The sequence below is a fragment of the Pipistrellus kuhlii genome, unplaced genomic scaffold, assembly GCF_014108245.1.
Source record: "Pipistrellus kuhlii isolate mPipKuh1 unplaced genomic scaffold, mPipKuh1.p scaffold_m20_p_43, whole genome shotgun sequence".
Taxonomy (NCBI): domain Eukaryota; kingdom Metazoa; phylum Chordata; class Mammalia; order Chiroptera; family Vespertilionidae; genus Pipistrellus; species Pipistrellus kuhlii.
In genome coordinates, this window is record NW_023425544.1 from 3,546,048 (window position 1) to 3,561,686 (window position 15,639).

Sequence of the window (15,639 nt, forward strand, 5' to 3'; positions counted from 1 at the left end):
CAGGCAGAACGGGGGAATAGGTCACTTTACACAGAGGGGACAGCGGAGCTGGGGCTGGGGGACCTGGGAGTGTGGCCAGCAGAGTGGACAGGCAAGACAGCGGCGGTTCTCTACCCGCTGCCCCTGGGAACCACCCTGGAGGCTTCAAAAACACAGGGAAACCCGTACCATCCTTCCAGGACCCCGAGGTCTAGGGTGGGACACAAATACCAGTATTTTATGAAGCCCCCACGTGATTCGCATGTGCAGCAGATGTTGAGAAAGGCTGCTTTTAAAAATGTGAGAGATACGAAGTAGTTACAAAGCACCTTATGTGCCTAGCTAAGAGGTCGGAACTTTGTAGCTTAGGCCATGGGGAGCCATTGGTAGCTGTTATGGTGTTACAAGATGATGCAGTTTTAAGTAGACAAGGTGCACAGAATTCAGATAAGTTCCTAATTGCTAGTTCTGCTGTGGATTGATTCCTCAGGGAGACTAGAGGATGTTTCAGAACGACGGCCATACCTTCCACAAAGGGCCCCTGAGCTCTGTCTACGAGAATATGGGAACTGAATATTTTCTTGGTTTGAAACGGAAATCTCAAATTTCAGTGAATATTGAATTATCTGAGCAAAATGCTCCTGATTTTTGGAGGCCTCTGGTAACCAGTCCTGGGCAGTCCTGGCACGCTGGAAGGGAGAGAAGGGACGCCAGGGCTCCTTCTACCAAAGGTGGGGCGGGGACCAGACAGAGGGTTACTTGTCCTCACAGTGGTCCAACCTGCACCGCCTCTTCTCTAAACTACCAGCCCCATAATGCATCGCGAAGATGATGTCATCAAAGGGGCGGGTGGAACTTTGGAAGAGCCTATAAGAAGCAGTCCGATGTGGCGCATTCTGGGCCCTATTGGTGAATCCTGTTAGGCTCTGGTGATTGGCGGCTGCGGATGTTAGGTTCTCTGGAAAATGTGCTGGAAAGATGTCCTTTAGAACTGTTATTCTGTGCACCACTCTTTCATTAACTCATTCACTCAGCAAATATTTATTGATTACTTGCATACCGGGCATTTGCGCAGACATCCTAAATGTGTTTGCTTATTTAGTCTTCACACAAAAAAACAAAACCCGATGAGGTAGCTCCTGTTAGCTTCATTTTACAGATAAGAAAGCAAGTTGGGTGCAGAACAGCTATGAGACTTGTCCTGGATCTGGTTGACCAGAGAGCTGTGTGTTGTCTTCCCTCCTACTAGTATTTCCTTCTGGAAAATCCCACCCGAGCCTTCTAGAGGCAGGTGGAGAGCCCATCTGCTTTGGTCTCCCTGCTGGAGATTGACATGGAGAGTGACACAGAAGTTCCCGGGCAGTCATGCAGGCAAGTGTCTGCCCCCCTGTGAGCAGACTGTTCCCGCTCTAAGCTTGGGGGAAGGAGTGGCAAACTGGAAGTACATTGGGCTCTAGGGCTGATTGCCAGTGAAACTCTGACAGTGAAATTTATATTTTAATTTCCATTTGTCCAACTCCTGTCACTAATTCCCAATTGATTCCAAACATATAGAGGGAGCAGATGACTTACTGATACGCTCCCAAAACTCCAACAACTGTGAGACAGGCAGGGATCTGTGTGGGTCTGGTGAGGAGAAGCTGGTTTGGTTTGTTGGGTTTGATGCTCTTGTTCTTGCCTGTCTTGGCAGAGTACCTGGCATGTAGAAAGGGCTCACTAAATATATTTGTTGGTGTAAGTTAAGGGTCATAGAGCAGGGATGCCAGTTAGAAGGCTTCTGCACCAAGGAAGGTCTGTGCTAAAGCAGAGAATGTGAGAATGGAAAAGAGAAGGGACAAGGCACTCAGGGACCTTGTGGAATTCTGCCCTGGTCCTCGGGACCAAATGGCACATGCAAGGTTACACATTGCAGTTTACTGGGCCTCTATCTAGGGTAGGGGTGTCGAACTCAATCAGAGAAGGGGCCAAAATCTAAAATCCAGCCTAAATCGCGGGCCGAATGGTTTACTGAACAGTCATAAACTGTCATTGTGATGGAAACGCAGCGGAGTGCAGTGATGACAGCACGGTGCGGGCCACATTGCAAGGCCTGGCGGGACGGATTTGGCCCGCGGGCCTTGTGTTTGACACATGTGATCTAGGGAATCGGTTATATAAAACAGGGCCCATCTACTCAGTAGAATACAATGTGGCCATAAGGAAGAATACAGGAGTTTTTTGGTACTGATTTGGAAAGATCGCCAAGGTATATGAACTTTAAAATAACAGAAACAAGAAGTAGAGTTGTGCTTGGTTTGCTGCCATTTGTGTAAAGTGACCGGGGGGTAGGGGGTGGGGGGAGAATACGTATTTCTCTTTCTTTGCATCCAGCCTCTTTGGGAGACACACCAACAATCCAGTGGGGAAAGGAAGTGCAGGGCTGAGAGAGCAGAGGGGGAGGCTTTGCCCTGTTTAGCCTTTTAGTGTTGAATCAAGGGAGTGTGTTATCTCTTCAAAGAATGAAATACAAATACCCTGATGCAAACCTCTTACAACTTTCCAAAGCAATGCTGTGCGGGAGCAGGAACAGGGCCTGGCCACTGACTAGGTGTTGGATGTGAGAGGACACAAAAAGGACCCTGGACTTGGTACCTTGAGCAACTGGGAAAAGATGGCAGTTCTGCTCACTGAGATGTGGATGCAGCAGGGGAGTGAGTGAGATCCTGGCCGGCTGTTTGAGGGGCTGCAACGGTGTCCACAGAACGCTGTCCAGCAGTTGGAAGCCTGAGTTTGCGGTTGGTTGGAGAGAAAGAGCCAAGTGGGAGGTTTGATTTGAGCCTCGTTAGTTAGCACAGAGGTGCGGAACAGTGAGGTGCCCAGGGAGGGAGGCCCCCTGACTGAAGGGAGCGGAATGCGGATCTCCAGGTCAGAGTGACTTGGAGTCCCAGGCTGAGTGGGGGAGGAGCATGGGCACTCTCTGCCAGAACATCCTGGCCTTGGCGTGGAACAGAGGCTGCAGTGCCCTGCTCACCACTGAGCTCCACATCCCCTCGAGGGATAATTGCTGAAAGCAATCACTTTTCCTCAAGGAGGTAAGGCCATTACTAAGAACTGTATTCCTTTGATGATTCAAGTTTTCTATTCTTTGAAATTGTACAGTCCTCATGGGCCAGCAACCCATTTTTGACGCTCACCTCATCTCAAAGTACAGTACAGAACACCATAGGACACGCTATAAATAGGGACTGGGTGTTATCACTCTTTTAATCAGTGCTGTTAAAGGGCGATAGGAATTGGTTTAGGCTCTCCTGCCCCGAATTCACGTCGGCCAACACTCGTTTCTATAAATCTCGTTCTGGCCATGCAAGCAGGCTGGCAGTGTCTTGTCATCTCTGATAATAAATGTCCTCAGTTAAAACACTGGCCTCCTGTTTCTATCTGTTTGGTTTATCTGCTATTTCGCTTTCTTTAAAGAGCATCCTCCTCCCCTTCCCTCGCCGCCCTCCCTCACCCATGGTTTCATGGGCACATTTTCTTAGACTGTCTCAGAATCAGAGTAGCTGGCTGAAGTAAAAATTCCAGAAAATCTTTCAAAAATAGAGTTTGACCTCAAAAGCACAGAGTAAGCTGATTTTCTTCTACTACGTGCTCTGCATGTGCTTGGAGGAAAACGGCACAGATAAGCATGGACTGGATCTAAATTGGCCCAGAAAAAATCAGAATATGATACAGAGGTTGTTTAAAAAGTAGCCTGGGCCTTCCCCTTCTACTGGCTTAACTCAAGGTGAAATTCAGTCAGTTCCATAACCCTTACTGTTATGTTTGAAATGAAGAATTTTTCACGTTAGTATTGGCTATGAAGGGGATCAAAATATGCCACCGAAAAACCTGCCACTTTGGCCTAAGAATTCTTTTGAGCTGAACAATTAGAAAAAAGCAGACACAGGAAGATCTCTCACTCTCCCCCCGTCTGCCTAAAAGTAGGGCAGAATTTCCTTTTATAAATTAAGTTCTAGGAGGAGGAGAACAGCACTGCCAGCAGAGAAAGAGAGCCACCACGACGAGTCTTCATGCACAGGCCTTGCTGAATCGCCCTCACAGACCATTAGTTCCTCCAGGGTTTCATCTTCCGTGATTTACCCTCCTAGAGGCCCCAGGTCCTTTTTCTTCTGTCTAGTCACTACACCACAGTCTATTGCCCTTTGTTAAAATGATATATAAATCCCAGTATTTAACTGCTTCTTTGGGTTTGCTTCTCTGTGGAGCCCTTGAACAGGTAAAATTAAAAATAGCCGAAACCGGTTTGGCTCAATGGATAGAACCTCGGCTTGGGGTCTGAAGGGTCCCGGGTTCGATTCCAGTCAAGGGCATGTACCTTGGTTGCGGGCATATCCCCAGTAGGGGGTGTGCAAGAGGCAGCTGATCGATGACTCTCTTTCATCGATGTTTCTAACTCTGTATCTCTCTCCCTTCCTCTCTGTACAAAATCAATAAAATATATTTTAATAAATAAATAAATAAATAAATAAATAAAATAAAATATGTGCTCCTTTCCTCCTGTTAGTCTGTCTTTTGTCATTTTAATTCACTGGCCCCTGTCACAGAACCTAACAGAATAGAGGAAAAGTTTTTCCTACTATGTTACTAAAATGAGAAAAATTTTTATTATGGCAACTTCTAGCTTACCCCTAACTTTCCACAGAGCTTTTTTTTTTTTTTTCTTATTTGTGTTGTTCTTTAAGCTGGCACACATTTTCTTCCTAATAACATGCACAACCTATATTTATTCAAGTAGTTATTGAATAACTATAGGTCCACCTATCATCTATCAGAATTTTGAAAATAGCTCTCCAGTCTCCACTTACACATGATAACCAATAGCGTGTCCCAAGGTCCTCCATTACCTCACCCTCAAATCCTGTGTAAGCAGACAGGAAGACTGGCAAGGCCGGGTAAAAACCCGTGGAACAGTGAGGGCCTGTGAGACAGAGGGACTGGGCTGGTCCAATGAGGGAGATGATCCCTGAGGATACGGGATGATTGATATAGAGCTTAGAAGACAGGGAGACGTCAAAGGTGAGTCCATAGCTTGGAGATTGTGAAAATAATTGTGCACCAACAGAAACGAAAAACCAAACTCTTGGATGAGTTTTGGAAAAAACATACTGAGCTACTGGTGTTTCTGGGAGAATTAGGAAAGGTAATTAAGGCTGGAGGGGTATGTTTGAGATGTGTCAGTAATATTGACACTGTCAGAGTAGGTAATTCCTTTAAAGGATAGCCACTGGAGAGCACTTCAAGTTCAGGAATAGAAAAAGGATGGGCCTGTGAGGGGGACAGAGATGGGATGGGTTCCTGGGACTTGACAGAGGAGATACTTCTGTACACATCCAGCAGGTAGGAAGTGAGTGTGTCAACATTTCTGAGAATTACCTTTAGAATTTTTTTTTTTTAAACTATAGGTGCTTAGATCCCACTCCTGAAGATTCTGATTGAGGAGGTCTGGGTGAAAACTGGCATTTAATGAAAATGTATTAAGCAGACTTTAAAACGTTAGCAAGGAATGATAGGAAACTTTATGACATCATGTGGGGGTGAGATTCAGAAGCACCCCCTCTGGAGAGCAGCCTTCTGCTCAGAGTCTGGGTGCAGTTGGAGCAAAACTTGCAAATGAATCTCAGTGGGGGGTTCTGAGGACCTGGAGACCGACTTGGGAAGGATTTCCCCAGAGAAGTGAAGTCAGCAGGTGGGGGAGGATGCAGCAATGTATGCTGTGTGCCCATTTCCCCCCTAAACACGTTTCTGCTGAACACTTCGTGGTCTTGCATGTATAGCTTCCTGTGGGCACTGCTTCCCAAACCAAATTGTTCTCTGAGCTGGAGACCCCTCCATCTGACCTCACCGGAGAGGAGGGCCCCGTCACCGCGGAGTGGGGGAGAGGAAGCAGATTGCACATTGCATCTCGCAGGCGTCTTTTGTAGACGCCAGCGTTTGGATGGTGGGTCTTGAGCTGAGGAGAGGCTTCTGCTTCGGGCACACACTCCCCCCCCCCCCCCAACGACCAAATATACTGCTTATGAAGGCAGTACCAAGCGGCTGTTGGACAATGGACCGGATCAGCTGTACACAGTGTTCTTTGCTTTTGTTTCTGGGAAGTCCTAGGCACTTCATATTTCCCCTCCGCACTGCAAGTGCTCCCGGCAGGGGCCACATCTCAGTGTCACACCTGGTGCCCCAGGGGTCCAGTAACTGCTTATGGAAGGACTGAAAGGATTTTGAGTTGGACACAGCTTTTTAAGTTAAACATTTTATTTTGTGAGAACCAAGATTCGTATGCAGTTACAAGAAGTAGCACAGACACCCCATGTGCCCTACCCAGTGTCTCCCAATGTAATGTCATTGGTACACCCAGTTGTCTTAGGTTTCCCATTGAACTTGCCGTTTCACTTACTTGTAACTTCACTCATCCGCCATCACAGACAAAACACGGAGTGGCTCCATCTCCACCCACTTTTATAACCACACCCCCTCCCTCCTCCCTCTATAATGCCGTCATTTCAGGAAGGTTACCTAAATGGAGTCATACACTATGCAGCCTTTTAGGGTTGGCTTTTTCCACTCCGCATCATTCCCTGAAGATTTATCCAAGGTGTTACGTGTATCAGTACATAGTTCCTTTAAATTGCTGAGTACTATGCCAAGTGAGGAGTCACTGTATACCAACTCAACTCTCCATCAGCAGCGTGTGAGTTCTATGTGCTCCATATCCTGGCCAACACTTTGGATTGTCAGGAATGGGTGTGGATGCACCACGATTTGACTGCTCACTCTTTGCAGGATCCCCAGGCCTTTTCCAGTTTGGGGCTAATGTGAATAAAGCTGCTGTGAGCCACGTGGAGGATTCTATGAATATGCATTTTCATTTCTCTGGGATAAATGCCCCGGTTACCATTGCTGGGTCCTGTGGTGACTGCAGGCCAGGGATCCTGGCTCTGAAACCCTTCCGGTCCAGAAACCTGTCCACTCCCTTCTACGCTCTATAAGCTGGTGTCCTAGATCTCTTCAGGAGCGGTCAGGAATCTTCCATTTCCTCGCTGGAAATTCCCGGCATCTCTGCTTTTCCTCATTGCTTCCCTTCAGGAGAGACAGCCACTCCTCTTGAGCAATAAGCTACCTCGAGCCTGGTGTCAGGAGGTGCTGGGCTCCCTCTAAGCCTGTATCTGTAGTCTGGTGCATTTGATACCTTCTCTGTCACTGAAATTGGGGGGTCCCTTTCATCTGTCACTTACTACCTGCTGGGTCAGGGGACAGGGCATGGTCCTGGCCTGGGGTGTTGAGCTGTGCTGTCAGGAGCTTCTTGAAAAACCGCCTGATGTCCTCAGCGTCTCTGCAGGTCTGGGAGGAGTCCCGGTCCTTGCTGTGGGCTCCAGTGCTCCCTGCGGGGCTAGGGTGACTGAGGCCTGGGTGAGCGGGTTCTGGCCAGTCCTCAGGGTCAGTCACTGGTCTATGGGTGAGTTCGTAAGGGCCAGTGTTGAGCTTCCGCTTCCTTCTTTTTCCTTATTCGGTTCCCTGCCTTTGACTCTTTGATGGGGGTTGTCCCTCTTTCCAGGAATTCGCTTATTACATAATGGCAATTTTTCCAGCTCTGCGTGGAGCTGGACAGCTTTGCTCTCATCCTGGGCCACATTTAGAGTCCTCTGGAAGGTCCTCAGCTCTGCTCCTGCAGGTGAAGCCATCGATTTACCAACCCGAGGCGTCTATATTTAGAACCCAGGCCACACTGCATGGGAGCGCCTTGGCTCCGGTGCATTTCGCACCTGCTTTGTTCCGGTGACACACCTTGGTCCCAGGCCTTCTCCTGGGGAGGGCCCTGCTGGGCCAGCACTTTAGGGAGGGGATCACCGGAGCTGCCTCGCCTGCCCCCGAGGCCGGCTGCGGGGCCCCAGCGGGAAAGAGGAAGGCACCTGGTTTAAAACTCTAAAGTTAGTGATCCTTTATGTATAATAGAACTCCCCTTCCCAGGGCTCTCTCTAGCACCTGGGAAGAATTCATACTAATAACAAGGGTAATAATCATATGAACATTTATTGAGCACATCACCACGTTTTATTCACAAAGGAATGAAGACCCGTCTGACTGAGCACCTCCCTCAGGTGCCTCCCACCTCCGCCCCTCACAGACCGTGATCAAGGCCTGTCCTTTCCCGTGAACGGGCTGCAGGTTGGCGACAGGTTTCCCAGTTTGCAGAGTCACCCGGAAGAGCGGTGTTTTTCAGAACATTCCCGCGGACCGTCCGCACCGAGGCCCCGGCTGCTGGGAATAGGGCCAGGGAACATGCATTTTTAGAATGCTCCCCCAGGGACTCTGTCCAGTATTTTTTTGGGGGGGCGCATACTATTCACAGGTTATGGGTGGGCCTGAAGCCAACAGAAGGATCGAGAGGATGCAGGGCAGGGGGGCCACCCAGGTCCCTGCGGCGGCTGTTCCACTCGCCTGTAACGCAGAGGCCGCACAGACCTGTGGCCGGGGCAGGGCCGTCTCCCTTGTTTTCTAAAACAGGCCTTGCTGAGGCAGAGTTTGCTGCCCCTGAGAGTGAGAGAAATCCCGGCCCTCCAGCCCCTGAGGACCCCTGTTGGTGGCATTCTCACACTGCTTTGCGACTCTGAGATAAAGCACTGCCCTGGCCGGGTAGCTCCATTGGATAGAACATTGTCCCAATGCACCAAGGTTGGGGGTTTGATCCTCAGTCAGGAACGTACAAGAATCAATCAATGAATCATAAATAAGTGGAACAACAAATCTCTCTATCTCTCTCCTTTCTTCCCTCCCTACACTCCCTCTCTTCATCTCCCTGCCCCTTTGTCTCTCCCTTTCCCTTTCCCTGTCCTTCTCTTCCTCTCTCTAAAATGAATCAATGAATTAAAAAAAAAAAAAAAAGATAAAATCACCACCCTGGCTGGTTTTCTCAGTGGTTAGAGCATCAGCCTGAGGACCAAAGGGTCACAAGTTCAATTTCTGGTCAAGGGCACGTACCTGAGTTGCAGGTTTGATTTCTGGTCCTGGTAGGGGTGTGTGCAGGAGGCAGCCAGTCACACTGGTGTTTTACTCTCTCTATCTCCCCTCCTCCATCCCTTCCACTCTCTCTCTAAAGATTAATGGGGGGAAAAATATCCTTAGGTAAGGATTAAAACAATAACAACAGCAAAAAAAGATAAAATCACCTGTTATATATAATAGGTAAACCCGGAATCTTAGTGACTTAAACAAGAGAAGTTATTTCTCACTATATCAGAGCTGAGTGAGGGTATTTCTACTTGGGATCTTCTGTGGGGTCATTTAGGGACTAAAGCTCATCCTTGGCACATCTTCTTGGCCTTCACAGCCCCGACCGTTCAGCCAGAGGCTGGGCAAGGAGAGCAGGGATGATTCATGGGAAATCGATGCACTAGGTCTGCAAGAGGTGCCCATCATTTCCACCCACGTTTCATTGGCCAGACCTTACTGTGTGGGGTCCAGAAACAGAGCGATTTCTCAAGACTAAGAGGCCCTTCATCTGGAGACTCTGTTCCTCTCTGTCTTTGCTTGACACCCATCCAGCTCTTGCCTGGGCTCATCTCTTCCTTGTCCAAAACCTGGCTGAGGTCAGCCAGCAGAGCCAGCGTCGCTCTGATCTGTCCAGCCTCTTTCGCTAGCGCTACAGGCTCCGAAGGCACCGTTCCACCTTCTGCATCACTGTATGTGAATGTTTTACTACATCTTTTCTACTTTATAACACAGATTCCCATCTTTCACCTCTGCGCTCCATTTCTGCGCCGCACCGGCGGAGTCAGTTTCCGCGCCGGCTGCTGACTGCCCGCTAAGCCAGTGCCACGTTTCAGGTGGTTGCTATGGCAGCACCCCACTGCAAGATACCGGCTTCTGTATTAGTTCAGGTGACACAGCAGCTTTAAGAGGTAAACCCGAATTCTACGTGCTTAACTAAACGTTTGTTTCTTGCTTGCATCATATTCTAGCACAGATGTTCTTGGGAGCGTGGGCTTCCACGCCGTCACTCAGAGGCCCAGATGTTTTCCATCTTGGAGCTCTGCCTTTTTGTGGGTCCTTGGAGTCCGCTCCACTTGCTGGCCCTGGGGAGGGAGAGGAAGTGCCCCCTGGGATGTGCCTGAAAGTGGCCCCCATCACTTCTGTCCACATTCTCTTGGTTAGGACGGAGTCACATGTCACCCTCCCCACCAGAGGGGCCAGAGATGTTGTCTGGCCACAAGCCCCACAGGAAAAGAACGGCGTTTGGCGTGCACCTAGCAGGGTTCGCCTCTTGGGCCAGAACTGTCTGCCTGATGGAATGACACCAGGGACTTACCAGGGAAGATGGCACAGGCATCTCGGGGCTCATGAGGATGCCATCAGGCAGTGGCTAGTGAGATCCAGATGTGTGCAGTTATCTTCATTAACGCGCACATGTTTACTGCAGGTCCACCCTGTCCAGGCAGCAGGCCCACATGGGGCTGGAGGAGAACAAACTCCCCTTGGAACTGGGGGATCCCCTCTCATCACACCCTTTGTGCTGGAACCAGGGGCCAGGGGGCCTGGGGAGGGAGGAGGTAGGAAGGCTTTGATATGGCTGCTTCGAGTGTTCCCGCAGCCCCTGAACTCCAGCCCATGTAGTCCAGCCTGGCTCCACCATCTGCACGCCGTCTCCGCAGCCTACCAGAAAGGCAGTCAGAGGGAGGGCCGCTAAGAGCAGATGTTCTGTATGTATCTGTCTTGGTTCTTTCGTTCTTTTTTTAGAGAGAGTGGAAGGGAGGGGGAAAGAGAGAGAAACATTGATGTGAGACACATCAATTGGTTGCCTCCCTGCATGTGCTCTGACCAGGGCCAGGGATGAAGCCTGCAACCTAGGTACGTGCCCTTGACCAGATCGAACCTGGAACCCTTCACTCTGCACGCCCACGCTCTGTCCACTGAGCCAAACCAGCCAGGGCTTGGTTTTCTCCTAGGACGCTGTTTTCCCTCTCAGGTTGCCACGGGACACAGGCGGTCATCTGTTTGGCATTTGTCTCCGGCACTGTGTCCTAGAACCCCTGGGTGGTGCTGAGGGCAGCACAGGGCCGGGCCCAGAGCTCAGCCTGCTCTTTTCCGTCCCTGGAACCTCGTGCTAGAAGCTGCTGCAGGGCTGACTGCACAGCGGACCTGGCGACAGCGGAGAGGTTGCTGAGGGCAGTGCTAGCATCCTCCTTCATGTCCATCAATTCTGGTTTTCAGAATGAGCTAAGTTGATGGACAGAGAGGACATATTTAACACAGACAGAGGATATATTTAACACGGACCAGAGCTCCACGGAGGGGAGTTTTTAAATTTGGTTCAGAGATCTTTCAGTAGAAAATCGTGTCCCTAAAGCAGGAAGGTAATATCCAGGACACCCTTCCAAGCTGCATTCGCTAACCCGCAGCACGTTTTCAGCTAAGGAAGTGAGAACCACAAAAGGTTAAGTTTCTCAAATAAGATGAATTCAGCCTCCCTGTGAAATGGTGGGAGCAGAATACCATTAGACTGTCTAATCTCGTTTCTCTCACGCTGTCTTCCCGGGAGCCTATCAGGCAGGGCGCTGGCCCGGAGGCAGAGCCGAGGATGTAAGCATCAGGCGGCCTCTCCGAGTCGGCCACGAGGGCTGTCATTGGGAGATTTAGCCCACCTTTTAAGGAAGATGAAAAGGTACTCAGTGCACCTTTCTCTGCATGTCAGATCCCAGATGCTTTGGCTTCCTTAACCACGTAACGCCCGCGTCGTTTTAGTGTCTGTGTTTTATTAGAGTTGTCTGCATGACATAGTAGAATAAAACTTATAAAAACTGTTTGTATTTGTGGGTCTCGGATGTTTTCATGAGTATTGTCTGGGGCCGAACTAGCCGATAAGATGTGTGTCTTTTGAGTTTATAATATGTATTCAAGATGCAAATGCAGGAATAATTTTGCCCTTGTTTTAATTGCTCTTCTTCAATAACTCCTGTGATTTTTCTCATCTGATTTAATTAAGCCTTCTTTGAGGGGAGGGAGTGAGGAAGCATTAGCTACTGATATATAAAAAAACAGAATATACTTGGAAGTTGGATATTAAAAAAATAATTTTTTTTTTAGTCCTGGTCTTTTTCATGTTGTCATAAATTAGAGGTGGGGGCGGGGGAGGGAGGCCACCAGGATTTTGAAGATTTTTTTTTTCCTCCTATTTAAAGTTTTGTTTCTCCTGCATAGCATCCAAAAAATGCTGGTTGCTTTTAAGTGGACTTTCTGGGACAAAGAGGCTCTTAATGAACGATAATTGCAAGCTTTGTTCCTTGCCTTAAGTTCCCTGCACGGTCTCTCTCCCCTCGGCTGCCACAGAAATGAAATTATAAACCACCAGTAGCCTTGGAGATGTCAATCGATGGCAAATGACTAAATATTTAATTCAATCACTGCTGAGACTTCCAGGGATGACTCGGGTGTTTTGCTCTCCACCGAGGGCTCCGGGAGAGCCGGGCTCCGCCATGGCTGCTGAGGCCCGGGGCCGGGGCCGCGGCCAGCAGGCTCCCCTGCAGTGAGCCGGGCCAGCCTGCCGCACGGCTGCCCTCGCCTCGCTGCGAACGGTCGCGGTGGATTTTTTTGCAGAAGGTTGCTGAGCAGATCGCTATGTGTCATACTGATGAAGCATTTTTGTTCCAGCTCTATCTCGGAAGACCTAGGCTGTAGACGTGGGGATTTCAGTAGGAAACATTACGGATCTGTGGAGCTGGTAAGTGTCCGCTGCCTGTGCAGGGGTGGTGCATTGATTTGGATTGAGAGAGGCTGGCCAAGCTCATCAGATCGTTTGTTGAATGTTTACTGTTAGACCATGTGAGGACAGTGTGAAGACAGGATGCCAATAAATGATCATTTCATCCATTTTTATTGTTACATACATCCCATCTGTGTCTTTCAGTTTGTTAAAACATGTGGCTTGTTCTTTTCCTCTGTTATTGATATAGATCATTTACAAAATGATTCATGAATCAGGGAAACATTTGGATTTTATATTATCTTGCTCCCTGGAAGTTTATAAAGCTAGTTTTTGAGGTTTGAATATTATTGAAATAGATTTTTTTTTTTTGTACCTTTGCTCTCTGGGTATGTGATAGGAGTTAGGATATTTATGAGATCTTTTTTATTTCCTGTTAAAAGCATATCTCTTGGACTAGAGGACTGTAATGGATGATCAATATTTGGAATGAAAATACATTTTCCTTAATGAGGGACATTGGGTTTGTGCTTTAAAAATAATAGTGTGGTTTCATTTTAAAGGGGGCATAATAAAGGCATATAATAGCCTCAGATTTTTTAAAAGACAGAATTGTGATTTTTTTTTTCTAATTGCGTAGAAATTTGAACTAATTTTCAGGAAAATGTGCTCATAAAATTCTCTTGATTATTAACATTATTAAAAACATTAAGTGTATTCTTTCTACTTATAAAGAAATGAGTTGATTGGCTCCATTAATATAAGCTCCATTCTGACGGGGCTTCAATAGTGGGAAAATGGACCCCAGAGTTGTGTACCATAGCATTCTACTTGAAGTCAAGCATATATTACAGGCTTGACTGTGTACTTGGCTCCAGACTGAATATTCTTGAAAATATAAAATAAGTAAAAAGATTTGGTCCTTGTTCCTAAGGATCTTGCTGTCTGTCCAGCTGGGCTGTAATATACATAAATATATAAAGAATGAATTTAGTCCCATAAAAGACACATTGATTAACTCAATCAATGCCAGACTCCAAACCCAGCACAGGCCACCACCTCCCCTGAAGGAGTGTGAGGGTAACTGTAATTCCGGGTTAGAACTGGTAAATGTTCTGAGAGGAATACAGTAGGTCATGGCGGAAATTGAGAGAAGAAAGGGAGCAGCCCATTCTAGCCAGGGATTTGGGAGAAACAGCCTGAAAGGCCTCAAGGAGGCTGAAGGATGTGGTTTGGTGGCAAAGAAGATAAGGCAGTAGATGTTTGCCAGTGTCATGATTTGGGGCAGTGGTGTATCTGAAGGGCAGTGGGCAGTTGGTTCTGCCCAGCAGAGTGTGAGGCAGCAGAAGGCAAGTCGGCCTGGGAATCAGGAAGGCCCGGATTCGAGTACCAGCTCCAGCACTTGTTATCTCTCCGGACTCCTCTGCACCTCAGTGGTGTGGAAGGCCTCGTGCTCTGAAATCATCCTGGTTTCGTCACTTACTAGAGTGTGATCTTGGTCTAATTTGGCCTCAGTGTTTTCATCTATGAAATGGGGATATTAAATTATCTACCTTATAGAGTTGTTAGATGATTAATGCACAGAAGCACAGCCCATGTTAACTAGCTGTCATAGTAAAGCTGAAACGTGGTAGCAAAAGTCAAACCCTGATCTAATGAGCAGCATGGACTCTTGTAAGCAGTGAGAGGCGTGTTCGGGAGAAACCATGCAGGATGAAAGACAGACCTTTATAAACTCCTGGGAAGGTTCTGGAGAGCAGTGTTTCAAACTGGAGCAGGCATCAGAATGACCTGGAGTTTCTGCTCCAGGAGGTCTGGGGTTTCCCCAGCACTTGCATTTCTAACAAGTTTCGGATGCTGCTGATGCTTCTGTTCCCAGGCCCACGTTGGGAGAAACCCTGCCTTCGGAGAATCCCCACTAGTCATCCTTATCCCAAAAGATCTCCGTCCGTTTGTCCAGGTTTTCATTCTGGAGCCGTGAGTGTGTGTGTGTTTGTGTGTTTTTGTGTGTGTGTGTGTGTGTGTGTGTGTGTGTGTGTGTAATCAACATTTTAAAATATTATAAAGTAAATATTAAATACATCTTTCAATTCCATGCATGATGTCACCACCTCGCAGCAGATGTTTTCATCCCCTTTTGGTTCCTTCCAATCTTTGTAGCTACAAATGTCATTTCTTCAAATTATGACTTCATTTTGCATTCCTCTCTCTTCATCTAACTGCCTCTTGTAAAATACCTTCTTCTCGCCGTGTGGCCTTAGGTGTCAGCATTCTGATGGACACACGAGGGCCCAGCGTGGTGATGCAGTTCTGTAACAGCTCCCTCCTCTCGTGCAGTTGGGTTGTTTCTAGTTTCCCAGGTTAGAGATGGAGGCAGTGGAGCTGGGATGGCGGGGAGATGACATAGTGAAGCCCCATGTTTGCTGTCTAAGAATCTCTTCAAGTCCTGACTGCAGCCTTTTCATCTGTGGGCACGGATGATGGTTAACTTGAACCCCGGTGTGTGTGTTCTGTGTTTATGAGAAGGTGGAGTCAACTTTTCTTATACCTGGTTTGACGGACATTTGGGGGAACCCAATAAATCTTGGGCATCCTGGAACGCAAACTTTGGGGGAGGGGGGTCCTGTACAATTGAAATTTTAGCATCTACTTCTGACCTTGAACAAATCAGGAGGAAGTCCTTGTGAGGAACCACACTCAGCCATTCAGTGCTGAGGGCCGACTGAGGGGCCTAGGTTTGACCTGGTGTCAGTTTGGTGAGAACATGGGCGCTCAGCCTCTGCAGACTCACAGAGCCTCAGCCCCTCTCAGTAACGTTATTGAAGGCCTGCACCGTGTGTCGGGCACCATGCCAGGCACCAGGAGGAGGAGAAAAGGTGTTCTGGCTTTGAAAATCAACCCCTTGAACTTCCAGCCCCCAGCCATGTTCC

General features: G+C 48.2%; 1 protein-coding gene across 3 annotated transcripts in view; it reads left to right on the forward strand.

Annotated features, from left to right (window-relative positions):
- GARNL3 (GTPase activating Rap/RanGAP domain like 3) overlaps nucleotides 1-15,639 on the forward strand; it is an 83,981-nt gene that overhangs the window by 13,078 nt on the left and 55,264 nt on the right. For 2 of the 3 annotated variants that reach the window (XM_036412021.2, XM_036412020.2), the window contains exon 3: nucleotides 12,658-12,727. In XM_036412021.2, coding sequence (XP_036267914.1) covers nucleotides 12,658-12,727 — 70 coding nt within the window. Of the gene's footprint in view, nucleotides 1-11,524; nucleotides 11,672-12,657; nucleotides 12,728-15,639 lie in introns of those variants that run through there. The other variant, XM_036412022.2, reaches the window with a different exon arrangement.